Consider the following 18,908-nt stretch of genomic DNA (forward strand, 5'->3'; position numbering starts at 1 on the left):
GTATTAAAATATAGACGCTGTGCAAAGCGGCGGCTTTTTCCGTTTTTTTTTGTTGCATTAAAATCTGTCCATTTTCCGTCTCCAAGCACAAGCACATGTGCAGAGTTAGTTTTGCAGTTCCTCCGCTCCCTAGAATAACAGAGGCACCCAGATGCCGCCCGCCAGTCAGGAAGGAAAAGGCCTAATTTGGGCTGCAGCTGTTCTCTCATTTACAAAAATCTAAAGCATGTGGTAACTTTGGTTCAATGAACACGTAAAGGACTCTTGTTATGATTGCTTGGTAGGAATCATCAAGGAGAATGCGAATGAATGGAGCCATTGGTATTATTTTCTCTTTGGGGGGAAAGGACGGTCTCCAGTTGATTTGCTTCCCCGTGCTATTTAGTCTGTGTTGGGAAATCTGGCTACCAAATACTCCTATACAACTTGGCTTGTCAGGTTGGGGAGGATTTGACAGACTGGCAATTCTTTCAGTTGAAAGCATGTTTCCAGGTATATGTGCAGTGCCCTTAAAATGTCAAACTCTTCGCTGCATGTCCCCCCCACCCTCCGCCCAAAGAAAGTAACGTTTCAGTACTTGCAAATGGAGCAGTCGTTAATTTGATAACCTGGGATACTTGCTCACCCACTTGGTAACACGCATTGGTCTATTGGTCTACTGATTCATTTTCTCTTTTGATCCTAACTCAGGGGTCTCAACTCCAGTCCTCAAGACCCCCCCCCCCCCAAAGGTCAGGTTTTAATGATTTCCCAACTTCAGCGCAGGTAGCTCAGTCAAAGACTGATCACCCCTGCTGAAGCTGGGATATCCTTAAAACCTGACCTGTTGGGGCTCTTGAGGGCTGGAGTTGAGACCCCTGCACTAACTTTCTCTTAAGTGTAATCGCACGATCACTGCTACTGCAGGTACTTATTCACAAACTCGATCTAGTCAAAAATATTCAACGGCAGCCCGATTTAATTTACTCCTTCCTCACGTCATCCCTTTTATAGATCTTCTGCACTCATTCATTTCCTGCCGCCCAAGCATTCACTCACTAACAACTCCAGGCACAGAAACGTACGGTAGAAGGGATACCCTTTAAAAGCGAAGTCGTGGTTAAAAAAGAGTGCCATCTTTTCAGATCACAAGGGTCCCTTCTTCTGGCAGAATTGCTGTTTTATGGGGCTCAGCACAGGCAAGCAGCCGGCGTAGGACTCTGACCAGTTGCTGCTCACAGAAGGTCTCTTGACAGAATGGGTAGAAACCGGGATGACCTTGAATGCTCAAGGGCAGCTGTAATTTAATACTAGGGAGTGCAGAACCGTGCACTTGGAGCACAAACTCAGGGACAAGGTGCATGATCAAAGATGGAAATCTGACAAGCATCTAAGAGGAAAGTTATATCTTTTGACACCAAAATGGGCAGCAATTTTGTAAGGAGATGGAGGCCCCCACGAACTTTTGCAAGGACAGCAGTAACCATTTAAAAGGAATTTAGCAGTGTTTATAGGCAGCAGAAATCCATTCATTCTAGAAAAGAAAACGTTCCTTCTCTATATATTATGTCGCTTTTCTTGAAGCACGTGTAACGTAAGAATTTTTTGTCGTTATTGCAGGAATTAAACCTTTTAGAGAAGCTAGAATAAAATGCTCTTATTAGTATTCAGCACCTTGAACTTCTATTTTACTATGGAGGAAATGGCAGTAATTTGTTCCTACCCGGGGTGTGGCACCCATGTACTGTGTGCAAATGAGAGAGACAGAAATGCAAGCGCACAATTTCAGTGTGTTACAGCAGGGATGCACAAACTATTCGTGCTGCGCCCCCCCCCCCCCTGCCTACTCCTGCCGGTGCTCGCGCCCCCCCACCTTTATTTTCTGCAGTGCGGGGTCATGTGACATCATGCCATGACCCTGCGGTGTCATTTGACGCCACGTTGCCATGGCGATGCGTCGCTTTAGACGCAGCAGGTAAGTTACAGAGGCCTCACGCCTCCCCCAGCATTTAATTTAAATGCTGTGGGGAAGAGCGCGGGGCCCCTGTAACCGCCCGTGCCCCCCCAGCACAATCTCCCACACTGTGTGAGCCTGTGTGTATCCTTGTACATATGCTGGTGCAGGCCCGTCAAACTCAGATTAGCTTGAGGGGCAATTTTTACGTCCGACTGCAAGACTCGGGCCGCACCACAATTATTTTTTAGAAACAGTCACTATAACCTACGCGTACACTTTTATTTCTGGCGTTTTCCTTATTAAAAATACGTAAACGCCGCAGGTATCTCTCTTCCCCCATCCATTCTCTCTCTCTCCTCCCATCCTCTCTCTCTCTCCTCCCATCCTCTCTCCCCCACCACCATCCTCTCTCTCTCTCCCCCCATCCTCTCTCTCTCTTTCCCCCATCCTCTCTCTTCCAATCTCTCTCTCTCTCCCCCCATCCTCTCTCTTTCCTCCCATCCTCTCTCTCTCTCCCCCCATCCTCTCAATCTCCCCCCATTCTCTCTCTCTCCCCCCCATCCCAGCTCTATCTCCCTCTCTGCCCCATCCCTTCTCTCGCTTTCTCCAATCATGTCTCTCTCCCTCTATCTTCTCTTTTCTCTTTATCTCTTGCTCTCTCCTCCACCATACACACACAATACTCCCTCTGCCCCACAATACACACACACTACTCCCCTCCCCCTACAATATACACAAACACACAATACTCACTCTGTCCCACAATACATACACACACTACTCCCCTCCCCCCACAATACACAAACACACAATACACAGACACACAATACCTCCCCTGCCCGACAATACACGCACACAATACCACCACCCCCACAATACACACACACAATACACAGACACACACAATACCTCCCCTGCCCGACAATACACGCACACAATACCACCACCCCCACAATACACATGCACACAATACCCCAGACAATACCTGCATAATACCCCCCTCCCCCACAATACCCCACATCTTACTTTGGGGGGCCTCCGGTGCTGTGCGGCCTTCTGCCAGTGTGCACCAGCACTGGATGAGGAGGCCCGGCAGCAACTTCCAGCACTCGCTGGGCCCCCGCAGTCATCGGACACGGGACTCCTGTCCGAGCTCGCCCCCTTGTCAGCTCAGCAGGCGCGGGCCACATGGTGACACCCTTGGGCCGCGAGTTTGAGAGCCATGTGCAAGTGTGTGTATTTGGAAATCTGTGTACATCGCTGTATCTATCAGTGTATCTGCTTATCAGTTCCTGTGTGCGTGTGTCATGAGTGTACTTTGTGTGACTCAGTGTTTGTGTGCTTCAGTGTGTGTGCCTCAGTGTGTGTTTTCGTTACTGTGTGTGTGCCTCAGTGTGTGTTTTCGTTACTGTGTGTGTGCCTCAGTGTGTATGTGCCTCAGTGTGTATGTGCATTAGTGTGTATGTGCATTAGTGTGTATGTGCATTAGTGTGTATGTGCATTAGTGTGTATGTGCATTAGTGTGTATTTGGATTAGTGTGTATGTGGATTAGTGTGTTTGCTCCTTTGTAAAGAACCATTTTCGGTGAAATTGTAAACCTTGAAGCACTATCACTTTTGAGAAACCCACAAAAATAATAATTGTGCTGCACATGGGAATACTTTTGCACCTCTCTATTGAAACGTGTCACGCGGTGACATGAGGCATCAGCATCAGCAGTCCTAAGTGGCAGAATGTGCCTTTTAACCCCTTGGTTGCCAGAGGAATCAGCAACTAGTTGCTCTTACAGCAAAGGGGTTAAAATGTTGTGCTTCCAAAGTATATGCCCGGTCTGGCTCTCTGTCTCCGTCCCCAAAAAATGGAAAGTATTTGGGGGAAGGGGTTTCCAGCATGCTAAAGAAAATACAAGGAGCAGTGGTACTGCAGCATTATAAGCCGTTGCAGTAATGGCTACAGAATGCCATAGCTATTCCAGCTCTGGGGTCACGAGATCACACAGCACTTTCCCATGGAGCCTGGCAAAAATGGTATGACATTCAGGGAATGTCATGTGGGGCCATGAGAGGGGACGGCTCTGGTGATGTTCCCTGACCGTCCTAAGGACACTAAAAAAAGTGACAGGTCGGGATTACAGTACAAAGCAGGCAAAGGTTTATTGCAAGGGAACTTTAAAAAAAAAATTTGGATTTTCCAAATGGAGTATGTTTCAAAGACGCAATCCCTTCAAATGCCAGAAGGAAACAGAGACAGGCACGTTTAAGGGGCTATATTGATGCTTCCCCCCCCCCCCGTCTTTTTACATGTATTATGTTTACGTCGGTTTGTTAACTTGGTCGAACGTCTTCACAGCAGAACAGATAGGTACATGAGAACTGTGCCAGGTAGTGTTAGGACCTGCAGATTGGGCATGCCATGACGTGGCTGCAGATTGGGCATGCCATGACGTGGCTGCAGATTGGGCATGCCATGACGTGGCTGCAGATTGGGCATGCCATGACGTGGCTGCAGATTGGGCATGCCATGACGTGGCTGCAGATTGGTCGTGCCGTGATGTGGCTGCAGCCTTACCTTTTGGCCAAAGGGTTTAACTAAATTACCCCTTTTCATGAGCAGATAAGCACTATATGTTGTGTCATTTTGTATGATGCGCTGTCCTTTCTGTTTTTGTTTTCACCGAATGGTTTGCAAGCTTTCGCATCCACAAACTGAAAAGATTGTACAGTTTATTAATATAAAGCAAACAAACCAAAAACGAATCGGACGCATTTCTTGTTTGTTTTTTGTTTGTTTTTGGCTTGGATTTCAAACCCCACGAACCTTCCCATCCTTAAAAAAAAAATAATAATAATTAAATAACAATAGTGGTACTGTGTCTGATTAAAAAAAAAAAAAAAAAAAAAAAAAAACTCTTGGAGTGTCCTGTAGAAAGATGCAAGCGTTGGTTATATAAAGAGCCCATGGATCCCAAGCAGAACATTGTTTTGCTTGTATTAGATATATTATTCATTATCTTCTTATTTCCCATGTTTTTACTGCGATAGAAAGGCCTATTTAAAAATGCATGAAGGTTTACTTTGTACCATTACCTAATTAGGTATCGGGTAAACCTCACAATGTGCTTCAATCCATGCGCTGATTATAAGGTCTCACGTGTCATGTAATTAGCCCCGTTTGCATGGCTCGGGTAGCTTCGGCCAGTGTCTGTATTCCAGCAGCATTGCGGGTTTGGCGTGTTAGGTCCCCTGGACGTAAACATGATGCATTTTATGAAGATGTGGATGGTACAGGATGTACAAACAGCTGAAATGTGCAGAGCAGCGCCATACTTTCCGTGTAATTATTATCATCTGGAATTTATAGCGTGCCAAGATATTCCACAGAGCAGTACAATGGGGTAGTGAAAACCATAGTAAAATTACAACATTAACATACACTGGTATATAGGAAGGCAGGGGCAGTCAACTCCAGTCCTCAAGCCCGCCCTCCCCCCACCTTCACCAACAGGTAAGGCTTTCAGGATATCCCTGCTTCAGCAGAGGTGGCTCAATCTGTCCCTGCTTCAGACTGAGCATCCTGTGTTGAAGCTGAGATTCTGAAAACCTGACCTGTTGGGGGAGAGGGGGCTTTAGGACTGAAGTTAAGCTGCCCTCCAGTAAGGTAAGGACAGGAGAGCCTTCCTTACAGTCTAAGGCTGCGTCCATAGATGGACAAGCAGCGCTGAGGCGTGCGGACGCTCCGCGCTGAGCCCCTGCATCCTCAATGAGGATGCCTTGAGAGGGGGCTCACGCGAGCGTCCGCAGGCGTGCTCAGGCTTTGGAGTTTTCAGCCGAGCGCCAAGCTGTTTTTCAGCGCGCTGTCGGCTGAAAAGATCCAATCAGCCTTAAGCAGCGTCAATGTCACGGCGCCGTGACGTTGGCGCCGTGACATTGACGTCAGTGCGTCGCGGGCAATTGGCCCAGCGACCTCACTGCCCCGCCTCCAACCACCTCCCCCCGGCTCCCTTCGCTCACGCTGGCTCGCCTGCAAGTCCGTGCAATCGCGCTGACTGAAGCAGGCGAGCCTCAGCGTTAGCGCGCCTCCGCTCTCCCCACCCCTCTATGGCCCGGGCCTAAGGCCTCGTCCATGGTTGCTGCTTGCTGCGGAGGCGCGCTCCCGCTCAGCACTAAGCCCCTACAGTCGCAATTAGAGCGGCTTTAGTAGGGGCTCGCCAGCGTACATCTTACCAGAATTTTACATTTCAGCGCTCGCCGGAGCGCAGGGCCGGTCACGTGAGCGGTTCGCCCAATGAGGGCGAACCAGCTCCGTGACGTCACTGGCCCGCCCCCTGACGGCGCGCTGTCTAAGGCCAGGGAAAGCACCCGCTTTCCCTGAGCCTCAGCGCGCCTCAGCACGCCCGCCGGAATCATGGACGAGGCCTAAGAGAAAGGGAAAAGTTGATTGATTGATTATATATATTATGTTACTAAAAGTAACACTCAGGCCTATGTACTAGGGTCGTTTAGGTGCAACATTCATGTGTCTTGAAGCCGTTTATTTGATGAACATAATACAATAAGATTCATGATATTGCTCAGCCCAATTTCTACCTTCAATTAGCGCCCAAATCCCCCAAGTTGAAGGTTGTGTTACGTTTCTGTATTATAATAATATGTTGCCATATTACACAGGCATACACAGTCCTAGCAAGCTCAAAACCCAACCCCACGACATTGTGTATATATTTGTCATTTGGAGTGCTACAGGGTGTGTGATAGACATGCGACAGTATCATATAGGTCTAGAACCTACTGATAAGGGGTTACCGGAACGTGGTTCCAGGCTTAAAATATTTTGCCAAAGTACTGAACTAAATAACCCATATTTATGAAGAAAGAATAGAAATAAAATCTTAATGTACTAAATCATTTGTCATATTGGATGTAGCATTGGTACCTTTTTGTCACTTGTTATAAGACAATGTGCAAGATTTACTACATACGATGTTACATGTGTACTGGAAAATAATACATTGTCTCAAAATACACTTCTATGCTGGCACCTACCAAATGAAAATTTCCCTTGGAGTAAATCACTTTGTTGGAGACGGAAGTGCAGTCCCGGATATGACGTCACTGCTGGCAGAAGAGGCCGTTATGGCAGCTGGCGCGTCTAAGCTGCCGGCATGCACGCGCACACACAGAGACGCGCGCACACACACAGGCACGCACACACACAGACACGCACACACACACACAGACAGACGCGCGCACACACACACAGACAGACGCGCGCACACACAGAGACGCGCGCACACACACAGGCACGCACACACACAGACACGCACACACACACACAGACAGACGCGCGCACACACACACAGACAGACGCGCGCACACACAGACGCGCGCACACACACAGGCACGCGCACACACACAGACAGATGCGCGCACACACACAGACACGCACACACACAGAGACGCGCGCACACACACAGACAGACGCGCGCACACACACAGGCACGCACACACACAGACGCGCGCACACACACACAGACAAACGCGCGCGCACACACAGACAGACGCGCGCACACACACAGGCACGCACACACACAGACAAACGCGCGCACACACACACAGACAAACGCGCGCACACACACACAGACAAACGCGCGCGCACACACACAGACAAACGCGCGCGCACACACACAGAGACACGCACACACAGAGACACGCACACGAGGAATTAACAGTTTCTATACATATAGAAGTACAAATAGGTAAAACAGGAGGTGTGTGCTAAGTCAAACTTCTTTTCATTTTGGCACTAAAATTGTGTTTTATTTTGAATTAAAAATATCACCATAACAAATACAATTTCTGTGACAAAATAGTGACAAAACACAAAAGTTTCACTTAAAATGCGCGTGCTCGACACACACAGACCTTTTTTTCCCTCTGTGTTGATACTTAGAGCTCCTGGAATTTGTACACTTAAGGCAGTGGTTTCCAACTTTTTTTTTTGGTTAAGGAACCCTATGTGAAATTCTGCAGAACCCCAACCCTCTCTAATAGCGTGTCTGAGATCAGATGCATTGTAAGGAACCCCAACCCTCTCTAATAGTGTGTCTGAGATCAGATGCATTGTAAGGAACCCCAACCCTCTCTAATAGTGTGTCTGAGATCAGATGCATTGTTAATTCTTCTGTATTTGGTACAATTTTTAAATGACCTGAAAATTGCAGGGAACCCTTTAGGGATGCCCGTGGAACCCAAGGGTTGCTAGGAAAAACACAGACTTAAGGCCTTACAAAAACAAAATAGTAAAATACCATTCTGAGACCTGGGACACGTGATGTTACACAGTTTTTACTTGCCAATGTGAGCACATTCCTGTTTTACTTATGTGGATATTGTATTTCAAAGCTCACATAAGTTGACACAGGGGACTGGGCTAGTAGTACATTTCTTTCTTTGCCCCTCACAAAGAAACTTTCCCCTGATTTATTCACCTGAAGGTCGTATCTTAGCAACAGCTCTGGATAAAAGGTACTCAGAAAGGTCTCTATAAACAGCCTTTGTTGAACGTAACAATGGCAGGTTGTAAAACAAAGGTCACCAGTAATTTAACAACCTCGCCAAGACCCGGCCCTGTCTCAGGAGTTTGGACATTTAGTATAAAGGTGCAGTGCCACTTAAAAAAAAACTCAATTGTAAACAACTTGGCAATGGAACTGACTTTAAAGGAGGCTGCACCCTAAAGACAAATTAAGTCCACTTGTTATTTCTTTTTCTTGAACCCATTTGTTATCAGGAGGGTCAGCAACAGTGATGTAACCTTTTGAAGGGGCCGTTCCTTATAGGATCAAAGTGCATTAATGGCAGTGACATGTTTAAAGCAGTAATTCGGTAAATTGAGTAATGCAGTAATTTAGGCTATATTCTCTGTCTGTTTGTGTGTGTGTGTGTGTGTGTGTATATCTTTATTTATATAGCACCATCCAGGTACAGAGCACTTTATGCTATATTGTGTGTGTGTCTGTGTCTGTCTGTATATCTTTATTTATATAGCACCATCCAGGTACATGGCACTTTAATATACACATGACATAATATCATAACACAATGGGAATAAGTGCTTCACACACAAAATAGGAAAAGGAGTCCCTGCCCCAAAGAGCATACATGCACATATATACATATACACACTATATAAACTATGCAGACGTGCCCTTTCTTGTTAAGCATGGAAAACAAGAGGTAAGGGCGATAACGGACTTGTTATTTAACACATTATTTTGTATTAACTAGGGCAAAACGTGTCCTATATGTGTGCGCCCAAGCCTGTGGACTTGAGGGATTCCTGGTTAGATCTGGGAGTATACACACACAATACTTTGAATGTGCATGGATAGTTTTCTGCTTGGCATACACAGCCTGGCACAGCTCTGCTCCCCCATGGAGACACGATCACATGCGTAATCTCTTTGCACTTGGTTTGTATCATTGCAGGTGATGTGTCTCCGGTGCATATGAATCCTGTTTCCCAGTCTCAGTTCATTCCCCTGGCGGAAGTCATTTGCTGCGCTATATCTGATATGAACTGTGCTCAGATTGTGGTTACGCAGGAAACCTTAATGGAACAGCTTATCAAACACTATCCAGGTACAGTACGTGTGGTTTGAATTTGCTTTTTACATTGGAAGAAAGAGACCATGTATTTATGGCACAAATGCCTGTTCAAATTTCAGTCCCTAGCTTCTGAGACAGGTATATGTTCTTTTAGTGCAGGGCTGGGCAACTCCAGTCCTCAAGGGCCACCAACAGGTCAGGTTTTCAGGATATCCATGTTTCAGCACTTGTGGCTCAATCAGTGGCTCAGTCAAAGACCTGTGCTGAAGCAGGGATATCCTGAAAACCTGGCCTGTTGGTGGCCCTTGAGGACTGGAGTTGGCCAGTCCTGTTCTAGTTATGATAATTGACATATGCAAACTATTGCATGTACTGCATATCTGTCTTTATATAGCGCCCACAGCTATATTTAGCGCTTTACAAGAGAGACAATACAGTACAGGACAGGGAATTATAATACTATATGTGCAAAAAACAAGATCAGACCACATGAAAGGAAATCCCTGACCCGGAGAGCTTACACTCTAAGGGGTATGATGGGAGACTTACAGAGACATATCATCAAGTGCACACATTCTGCAGCACAATACCATGGGCATGTGAACAAAAATAAAACGGTGTTACATAAATGTGTTCTTCTACAGCACTGCTCTGTACATAGCATTTTGCAGGCACAATAAGTCCCTGCCCCAAAGAGCTTACAATCTAATATCTGTGCCTGGGCAAAGGGAGATCGTGACTTTCCCAAGGACACCAGGAGCACTGACACCAGGTTTGATATATTGCAAACCCCAATCAGGGCCGGTTTTACAAATGATGCGCCTTTAGGCACTCACCTTTTTGCCGCCGCCGCCGCCGCCGCCCTCCTCCTCCCAGTGTCGTCAAGTGGCGACGCATTGTCATGGCAACGTGACGCTGTGACATTGCGTTGTCATGACGTTTTCATGGCAACACGTCGTCCTCACAAAGCTGGAGTAGGGTTGGATGGAGCGCCAGCTGTTATGAAATCTTCCTGAGGCAGCAAATGGAGGCGGCGGGGCGCCGAGATGCCGTCCACCCCGATTTTTGCCGCCCTAGGCCCGGGCCTATTAGGAAATACGGGCCTGATTATATATATATATATATATATATATATATATATATATATATATATATATACAGTGCTTGACAAATCACCCAAAAATCTACTCACCACCTAGCCCTGCCCCTACTCTCGCCCCCAGCCCCAAAAAATAAATAATTTGAATAAATTCCTAGTGAGAACAGCATTCGTTTTTGACATAAGTTTATTTATTGTATTATATTATACTACAATTAGTCCTTGTTACATAGGTGTGTGTGTGTATATATAAATGTCTGATCTGGGAAAAAAAAGCCAGATGTGAATGACTAGTTTCCTGAACCCCTTAACCAGTGTCTGGATGCCCCCGCTTCACACTATCTAAAGCAGCAATCTCGCCTGGGATCTTACCTGATCCGCAGTCCCTCGATGTCCAGGTACCCTCATTCCCGCTATGTTATATGTTGGAGGGGAGGTGTTCCCTACCTGTTGTCACGGTAGCTTATGACAAGATATAATGAACACCAAATATCTGGGTTGAACTGAACGAGGCTTAGATATAATAAAATATAATTTATTCCTTTAAATAAGGTGAACACAGCAATATAGTACAATTAACAGACAAGAAGATAACACTTACTTAGGGTTGGGGGATGGAGAAGTATCCAATAGCAATTGACATTCAAGATGGAATCAGAAGTACAACTCCAGCAATCCAGCACAACTCCAGCACAACTCCAGCACAACTAAAAACTGTAGGGTTGACACAGTTTATATACCTGTGCAACCCTATTCTTAACATTGAACACAGCCTATTGGTGAACAATTATCTGTATCCACTCTCTAATGTGGAGACACAGACTAACAGACTAACCCATGCCCTCAGGTAACAATTAGACTGGCAGAGTTTGTTGATTGACTAATACTTAATCCCTAGACATTGGGTAACAATCAAGGCAGTTACTTTTTGATCACCGTACTTAGGCTACTCAGCTGTCTGCCCTTCATGACTTATTAGCCTAGCAAATGGCGTCTGCATTTTCAGAACAGATCCAAAATAAAATACATATACACTTTAATATCTACACATATTAATAAGTTCCATTCTGGTGGGCTCAGTGGGTCGACCTTTGCCAGTTTTTAATGCCTACAGTGACTCCGCATATTGGCCAAATATGAACTCTCTGCGACCTCCAGAACTGGAGATACAGAAATGCACTTTAAAACCATTAAAATACATGCTTATAATGCAACATGGGAACAGGGGAACATACATTTTCAAGGTATAACAAGGTGCAAACCTCATCCCTGGACCGCAGTCCAGTTAACCCCTTGTCTCTCTGGTGAGGTCAGGGGATGGCCATATGGGGTGCAACCCCTTTAATACCGGGCCACCCCCTTTATCCCTCTACACCTGTCTTCTGGGTTAGGGGGGATTTCGATGTCTCCCGTGTGAAGCTTGCGTCAGATCTGGAAGAGAGCAGTATAGGTTATTTCGGTGTAGGTATAGGGCAGTTAAGAGATAGATATAGATATATATATATATATATATATATATATATATATATATATATATATATATATATATATATATATATATATAACAACATTACCATTCTTTCGTCCGGTAAAGAAAGACTGCACTCGGTTCAGTAATCATGAAAAACTGTATTGGGCATCTGAATAAAAAAGATAAGTTATTCAGATGCCCAATACAGTTTTTCATGATTACTGAACCGAGTGCAGTCTTTCTTTACCGGACGAAAGAATGGTAATGTTGTTTATATATATATAAAAACAAACATCACAGCTTGCACTCAATATACTGGTTCATATAGACAGGTGCTAGTCTCAAATAATAGAAAAACAACATTACCATTCTTTCGTATATATATATATACATAGTAATATGTATATATATATATATATATATATAGTAAATAAGAGAGTGTGAGAGAGATAGACAGACAAGAGTGTGTGAGAGGGACCGACAGTGTGGGTGAGAGAGCGACAGAGAGAGAGAGGGGGCGACAGAGAGAGAGAGGGGGCGACAGAGAGGGGGCGACAGAGAGAGAGAGGGCGACAGAGAGAGAGAGAGAGGGCGACAGAGAGAGAGGGGGCGACAGAGAGAGAGGGGGCGACAGAGACAGAGAGGGGGCGACAGAGACAGAGAGGGGGCGACAGAGACAGAGGACAGAGAGCGGGTGACAGGTTGGGGGGACTGACTGGGTGACGGGACTGACTGGGTGACGGGACTGACTGGGTGACGGGACTGTCAAAAGGAGTGCTACTGAGTGTGGCCAAATGTATACCATCTACTACATATTTTGTCACATTGTATGTAGCACTGTGCTTTTCTGTCTTATATACATACATATTCTCTGTGTCCCTCTCGTCCACTTTCCCGCGTGAACGCACTTTCCGTGCACTTAACTAGTATATCCATTCCTAAGCTATGAGGTTTGAAACCCCTTGATCTACAGCATTGGTTTTGGAACCTTTTAAGAACCGGTGAACTCTCTTAAAACATATTGTATCTCAAGGAAGCCCCTTAAAAATGTATTGGGATCTCATGAGACCGTCTATTGAGCATATGTACATCACATTTTTATTCCTCTGATGGGGCTTATATTTCTATGAAACTGCCTGCTTTCCTATATTCTATATCATTGATAACATTGAATGATGATATTAAATAACTGTGTTACATTTATTAAGTTAAGAAAATATATATATTGACAAATAAAGTGTCTGGATCCTGAGTAAACCACCCGCCAGTGCCAAGGGTTCTCGGGGAGGCCCTGGGTTCAGTGGAGCACGGGCGGAAAATCACTGATCTACAATATCGTCGCTTCACTTTTACAGGAAGAATGTAGGCAAAGAAATACTCAAAGTCTTAACTGGTTAATACGTAACTGCAAACAAAGAAGACCCCAATGCACATCAAATATATTTAGTTAATTTGTGTATGCTTCTCATTAGTATGGGTTATTTCGTTTAATCTTTTGGCCAAAACAGGCTAAGGACATCCTAACGTCAAGGTGCCCCATTCCACAGGCTTCCACGTGACCAATTCTGTACTGCAATGACAGTCAATAGCTAGGGATGTGTGACATTATTCCAGTGCGTAATGGGTTAAAATGTAGCTGCACTATATGTACCATGCGTACGCTATTGTGCAATTAAAATAGTTACAAAGAAATACAGAAGCAGTTTTATGAATTATTATTTTTGTTTGGAAAAAGCCTTTTTTTTTTTAAATACAAACTAAATGTGACCTGTCTGCCCTGTGATGTGGCAGCATGTGGGCGGCTGAGGGGGAGACGTGACAATGCAGGAAAGGGGGATTTCCTTGTGAGTTCCCGACTGTGAGAAAGTGTGTGCGTTTGCGTGCGTGTGAGACTACGTTACAACTTGTTTATCCCTTTATGCCCCACTCTAACACTCACTAGGGGAGGGTGTTTACTACTCATTATTGTTAAAAGTTAAATGCTCTACACACATTAAAAAAAACCAGAAAGCTTTGTTTCCAGTTGTTGTAAACCTTATAACTTATACTTATATAATGTAGACTTGTTTAATAGAAAAACTTACTCTTCTGTTTGTTTGTTTGTTTGTTTGTTTTAGGCATAGCGACCCCATCACAAGACATTCTCTATAATACACTTGGAACATTAATCAAAGAAAGGAAGATCTATCATACTGGAGAAGGATACTTCATTGTAACCCCACAGACTTACTTTATTACAAGGAAACCACCAGCAGACGAGAAGGGTGTGACATCTGAGGATAATTACAACTCGCCACCATCCATCACATACCTCGTCAGCATGGAAAGCTGCGCGGACCTAACCAAAGGAAATGTTCCCACTGTGTCACACTGCAGATCTTGTAGTTGCTTCTCTGAACATTCAGTGCAGAACATTCTGGGTCAACAGTCAATCAATGAGAGCCATGGAAAAGGGCACAGGACTGTCAAGGAATCAAAACCTTCTGTTCAAAACCAGGCAACCTCAACTGCGATGGACCATCAAACATGTGGAACACCTAAGCCACACATTTCATTAAAGGAGAAAGAAAAGTGCAATAAGAAGTTTGGCATCAGCCTTTTCTGGCGTAACACGTCTAAGAAGGAAAAACCGAAAAAAGAGCAGGCAACCTTTTCAGCACAGTTCCCCCCGAAGGAATGGCCAGTGAGAGATGAAGACAACTTGGACAATATCCCACGTGACATCGAACATGAAATAATTAAGCGCATCAACCCTATCCTTACCATTGACAACTTAATGAAACACACAGTGCTGATGCAAAAGGCAGAGGAGCAGAAAAAGTATTTTAGTAAAGGAACCTCAACAGATATATTAAAAAACAAGCACAGGCATCATTTTAAGGGGAGCAACAGAAAGAAGCATGGCAAGTTTTCCAAGTATCACAGGAAAGGGCTGTCGAGCAAAGAGAAGTGTACAGACAAGAGCAAGAGAGATGTATGTGAACAGAGGTCAGTTATTAAAGTTGAGAAGGACGTAGGAAGTCTACTTAAGCACCAAATTAATGCTACAGATGATCCAATGGTTCAGGATAGCTTCTGTCCCGTTAACGTAGAAGTTATTCAACCAAATAATGTCTACAAAAAGCAAATTGGTAATCCCTTTGAAGGTATTCCGTACAGAGATAACTCTAACACAAATGGGCACAGAGCTCTGAAAGTTGCAGAGATGAAGAGGTCCCGTTCTGGAAAGGAAGGAAAGGGCTTGTCAAGGTCACTGGATTGCTCCAGAACGAAACCCGCTGATAACAGAGCTAAATACTCAAATGCTGGAAGTCCTGTGGATGAAAATAATATAGGGGAATCCTTTCATGATCAGATTGTGCCTCTGAGTCCTGACAAAGATGATTTGAATGGATACCCACACAACTACCCACAATGCAGCACGCTCAGAATAGATGATAAGTTTAAACAGGTCAAAGAAAGCAATTCTGCGCTTGGCTTATTTGGTGAAGAAGGAAGTCATATTTTGGGGAATATTCAAAGCAAGCCATTGCTAGAATCAGAAACTATTAGGGAACATGAAGACTATGAAGGAATACAATCACTTTTTAAGAGGACAAATGGAAACAAAATATCATCAATTCATGGCACATCACAGCACACGCAAGTGAATCATTGTAAAAATGTAATTGTTTCAAAAAGTATTGGTAGACACCACTTAGGAGTACCTGAAAAAACGGAAACCGTGAAACACAGCCACTATTCTGCCAGTGGCTTACGAGACCAAGATTTGCCAAAGTATACTACTTTTAACACTTCTGAAAACGAAGGACTTACTGATGACGATCAGACTTTGTATCAGAAGGAAGTGGAAGACGACGATGCTTGCAGCTCCTTGTACCTCGATGAAGATGACACTGATGAAAACATTGAGATCTGTGCGATGCTTCAAACCCACGCGCAGAAAACAAGTGTGGATACAACCGACTGGAGAAATACACGGGAAGAAAACAACAGTGCATCGGAAATGTCTCAAGACAACTGGAAACCTAAGACCAACTTTGCGTCTCAGATTACTTGTGTGAGTCATGACCAGGAAAGTTACAGCCCCTCTGTTTTATCTGTAGGTAGTTCACAAGGGTATCAGAAGCCCAGTGTGCATGCAAAAGGCTGTCCTAATCAGCAGTTATCACAGTACGTTCACAAACGTCCGGAGGCAGAAGCTGGCACCGCTGAATGTCTACACTCTTCGGAGATAGTCGATGGCAGCATATTTGATTACTGTAATTCAAGTGACGGCAACTCTGTGGCTGAGACTTTGCAGATGTTGGTGCATAAAAATGATGAACAACATGTCAGGAACATGGGGCAGCAGTCAGAGGAAATGAGAACATGTTATGAACACAAGTTGAAGCTTTTTAGTTCCCATGACAGGGGTTTGTCAAAGAGTAACCCACTTGAAACAAGCCACAGTGAGAAGAATGAAAATCACAGCACTACAGGGGACAGTGGAATAGAATCTCCACGGTAAGACCGTACATACATTCACACGCCTATATCTTGCAAACCTAGTAACACATGAGTATAGAGAAGTTGTGCTCAAACTTCCCCCCCTGCCCCCCCTGTCTGCACTCTGCTGCTGCTCGCACCCCACTCCTTACCATGTCTCTCGGGACAAATGATGCGTCGGGGTCAGGTGACGTCACGTTGCCATGGCGACACTTCACCAGAGACAAGGTAAGTGAAGTTGCAGAGGCCTCAAGCGATCCCCCCCCCGGCATTTAATTCCCTTGGAGAAGAGCGCGGGGCCTCGGCAACCGCCGCGCCCCCCCCCCCCCCTGGAGAGGCCTGAAAAGTGTTGGACAGAGATCATTCCTGGTAGTAACGCTATAGACCGTACTTATTCTTAATAACTAACACTATCATAAGGTTCACGCATAATTATTGTTCTGCTTTTTCGTTTTTTATTTCTAAATTGAAATTCTGGGAATTTTGGGGAGTTTATTTTTCTATACATTTAAAACACGGATGAAATCGGGTAAAAAAAATAATATTTAATTAAACCCAGGAATAATAAACATTTCATATATACACGTTTGACCTTTTTACCTTCACTCCCGCCCCCTAAACTGAAGCAATAAAACAGATGGGCAGCATCTCCTTGTGGCATCAGTGAGCCAAATTGAGCCAATTATAGTGCTTTGCTGTTCTGTGCAGTGTGTGTTGCACTTTTTTTTTACTACAGGAAATACTTTAATCACACCTGCAGGACACTCACAATAATCGTGTATGCCCATTATTGTTTTTAAAAAAATGGTGTAAATAAATAAAAACTGGATTTTTTTGATTTAAAAAAAAAAAAATGGTAATTTTTCTGTGAACATTTCTGAATACAGAAAACGCAAAACAAACGGCACAGTGCAAAATGGGTGTATTGCTATTAAAATGATCTCTCAGGGAAAAATAGCACCAAGCTACTTCACTCCGGTTTAAGACTGATTAGAGTTACTGTGTGTGGCGCAAATATTGTACCGGGACATATCGCGTATGGGGTGTAATTATCTTTTTATTAGTAGATGTTACTTTTTTTCCAGACTAATCCCATACTTTACAGTGAATTCTGCAGTCGTTTTCTTAAATGGAGAGATAGCTAAACATTTTTTTGCAAGGAGGGAAAAAAATAGCATTCACTGTGATATCTTAAAATGTGCTTTCCATCTCCTCCCAGACCACTGCATACTCGGGCATTTCCGAGTGAGTCCCCTTCTGTTAGGTACCGTTTTCAACATGTGCCTGATTTTCAATAAATTCTAAACCTGTGAAAAATTGGGCTGCACATCCCTAGGATCGATCTCATTCTAGATCCATGTATACCAGGGGTGGCCAACTCCAAGACGGAGCCCCTGTGCTGAAGCAGGGATATCCTGAAAACCTGACCTGTTGGTAGCTCTTGGAGTTGGTCATCCCTTATGGCAGGGGGGCGCAAACTTTTCTCCCTGCCTCCCCTGCCGGCAGTTCCCCTCTCTCCGCGCCCCCCCCCCCCCCTTTACCTTTGCTCTGGCGACGTCATGTTGCCATGGCGACACGTGTATGAAGCCGCCGGAGCCAAGGTAAGTAAAGGCTTACAGAGGCCTTCGCTGCTTCCCCGGCACTTCATGTACGTGCCTTCGGGAAGTGCACGGGGCCTCTGTAAACGCCACGCCCCCCGCAGACAGTCTTGCGCCCTCCAGTTTGCGCACTGCTACCTTATGGAGTGGGTCAGTGAGTAAAGGCACTGACTCAGAACAATGACACTGAGTTTGAAGCAGGCTCCCCTGCTTAAGCTCCTTGTGACCTTGGGCAGGTCACTTTATCTCCCTGTGCCTCAGGCACCAAAAACATAGATTGTAAGCTCACCTGGGCAGGGACTGTGTCTGTAACATTCCTCTGTGCTGCGTACCGCACGCTGTTCTGTGATTGTGAAGCGCTTTGCGTCCCATCGGGGGAAAAGAGCTAAATGAAATTAAGTTATTATATCATTATTATTAAACAGACATCTTTCTAAAATACAGACGGAATCTGTACGTTTGTAGATAAAGTAACTGTACTCTTGTTTTATAAATAAAAAAAAATGAATAAAACTCCATACCCCTAAGTACTACTATACTTTTGACCACTGGTTTGGTTTGAGATACTACTAAAGTAGTTTGTATTGTCTATTTAAGAATATCTATTCCAGGCTGGAATTTGCCAGCCTATAAATGGCACCTTATAATCCCTTTAGTGCGGAGGGTCCTGCCACATGCATGGTCACATGGTCTCCAGCACTGGCGATC

At 44.7% G+C, this 18,908-nt stretch overlaps 1 protein-coding gene across 1 annotated transcript in view; it reads left to right on the forward strand.

Moving 5' to 3' along the window:
• Positions 1-18,908, forward strand: part of STOX1 (storkhead box 1) — a 55,651-nt gene that overhangs the window by 33,026 nt on the left and 3,717 nt on the right. The window contains exons 2-3 of the mRNA XM_075610920.1: positions 9,425-9,577; positions 14,232-16,620. Of these exons, the coding sequence (XP_075467035.1) occupies positions 9,425-9,577; positions 14,232-16,620 (2,542 nt within the window). The remainder of the gene's footprint in view (positions 1-9,424; positions 9,578-14,231; positions 16,621-18,908) is intronic.

The sequence above is a fragment of the Ascaphus truei genome, chromosome 8, assembly GCF_040206685.1.
Source record: "Ascaphus truei isolate aAscTru1 chromosome 8, aAscTru1.hap1, whole genome shotgun sequence".
Classification (NCBI taxonomy): Eukaryota; Metazoa; Chordata; class Amphibia; order Anura; family Ascaphidae; genus Ascaphus; species Ascaphus truei.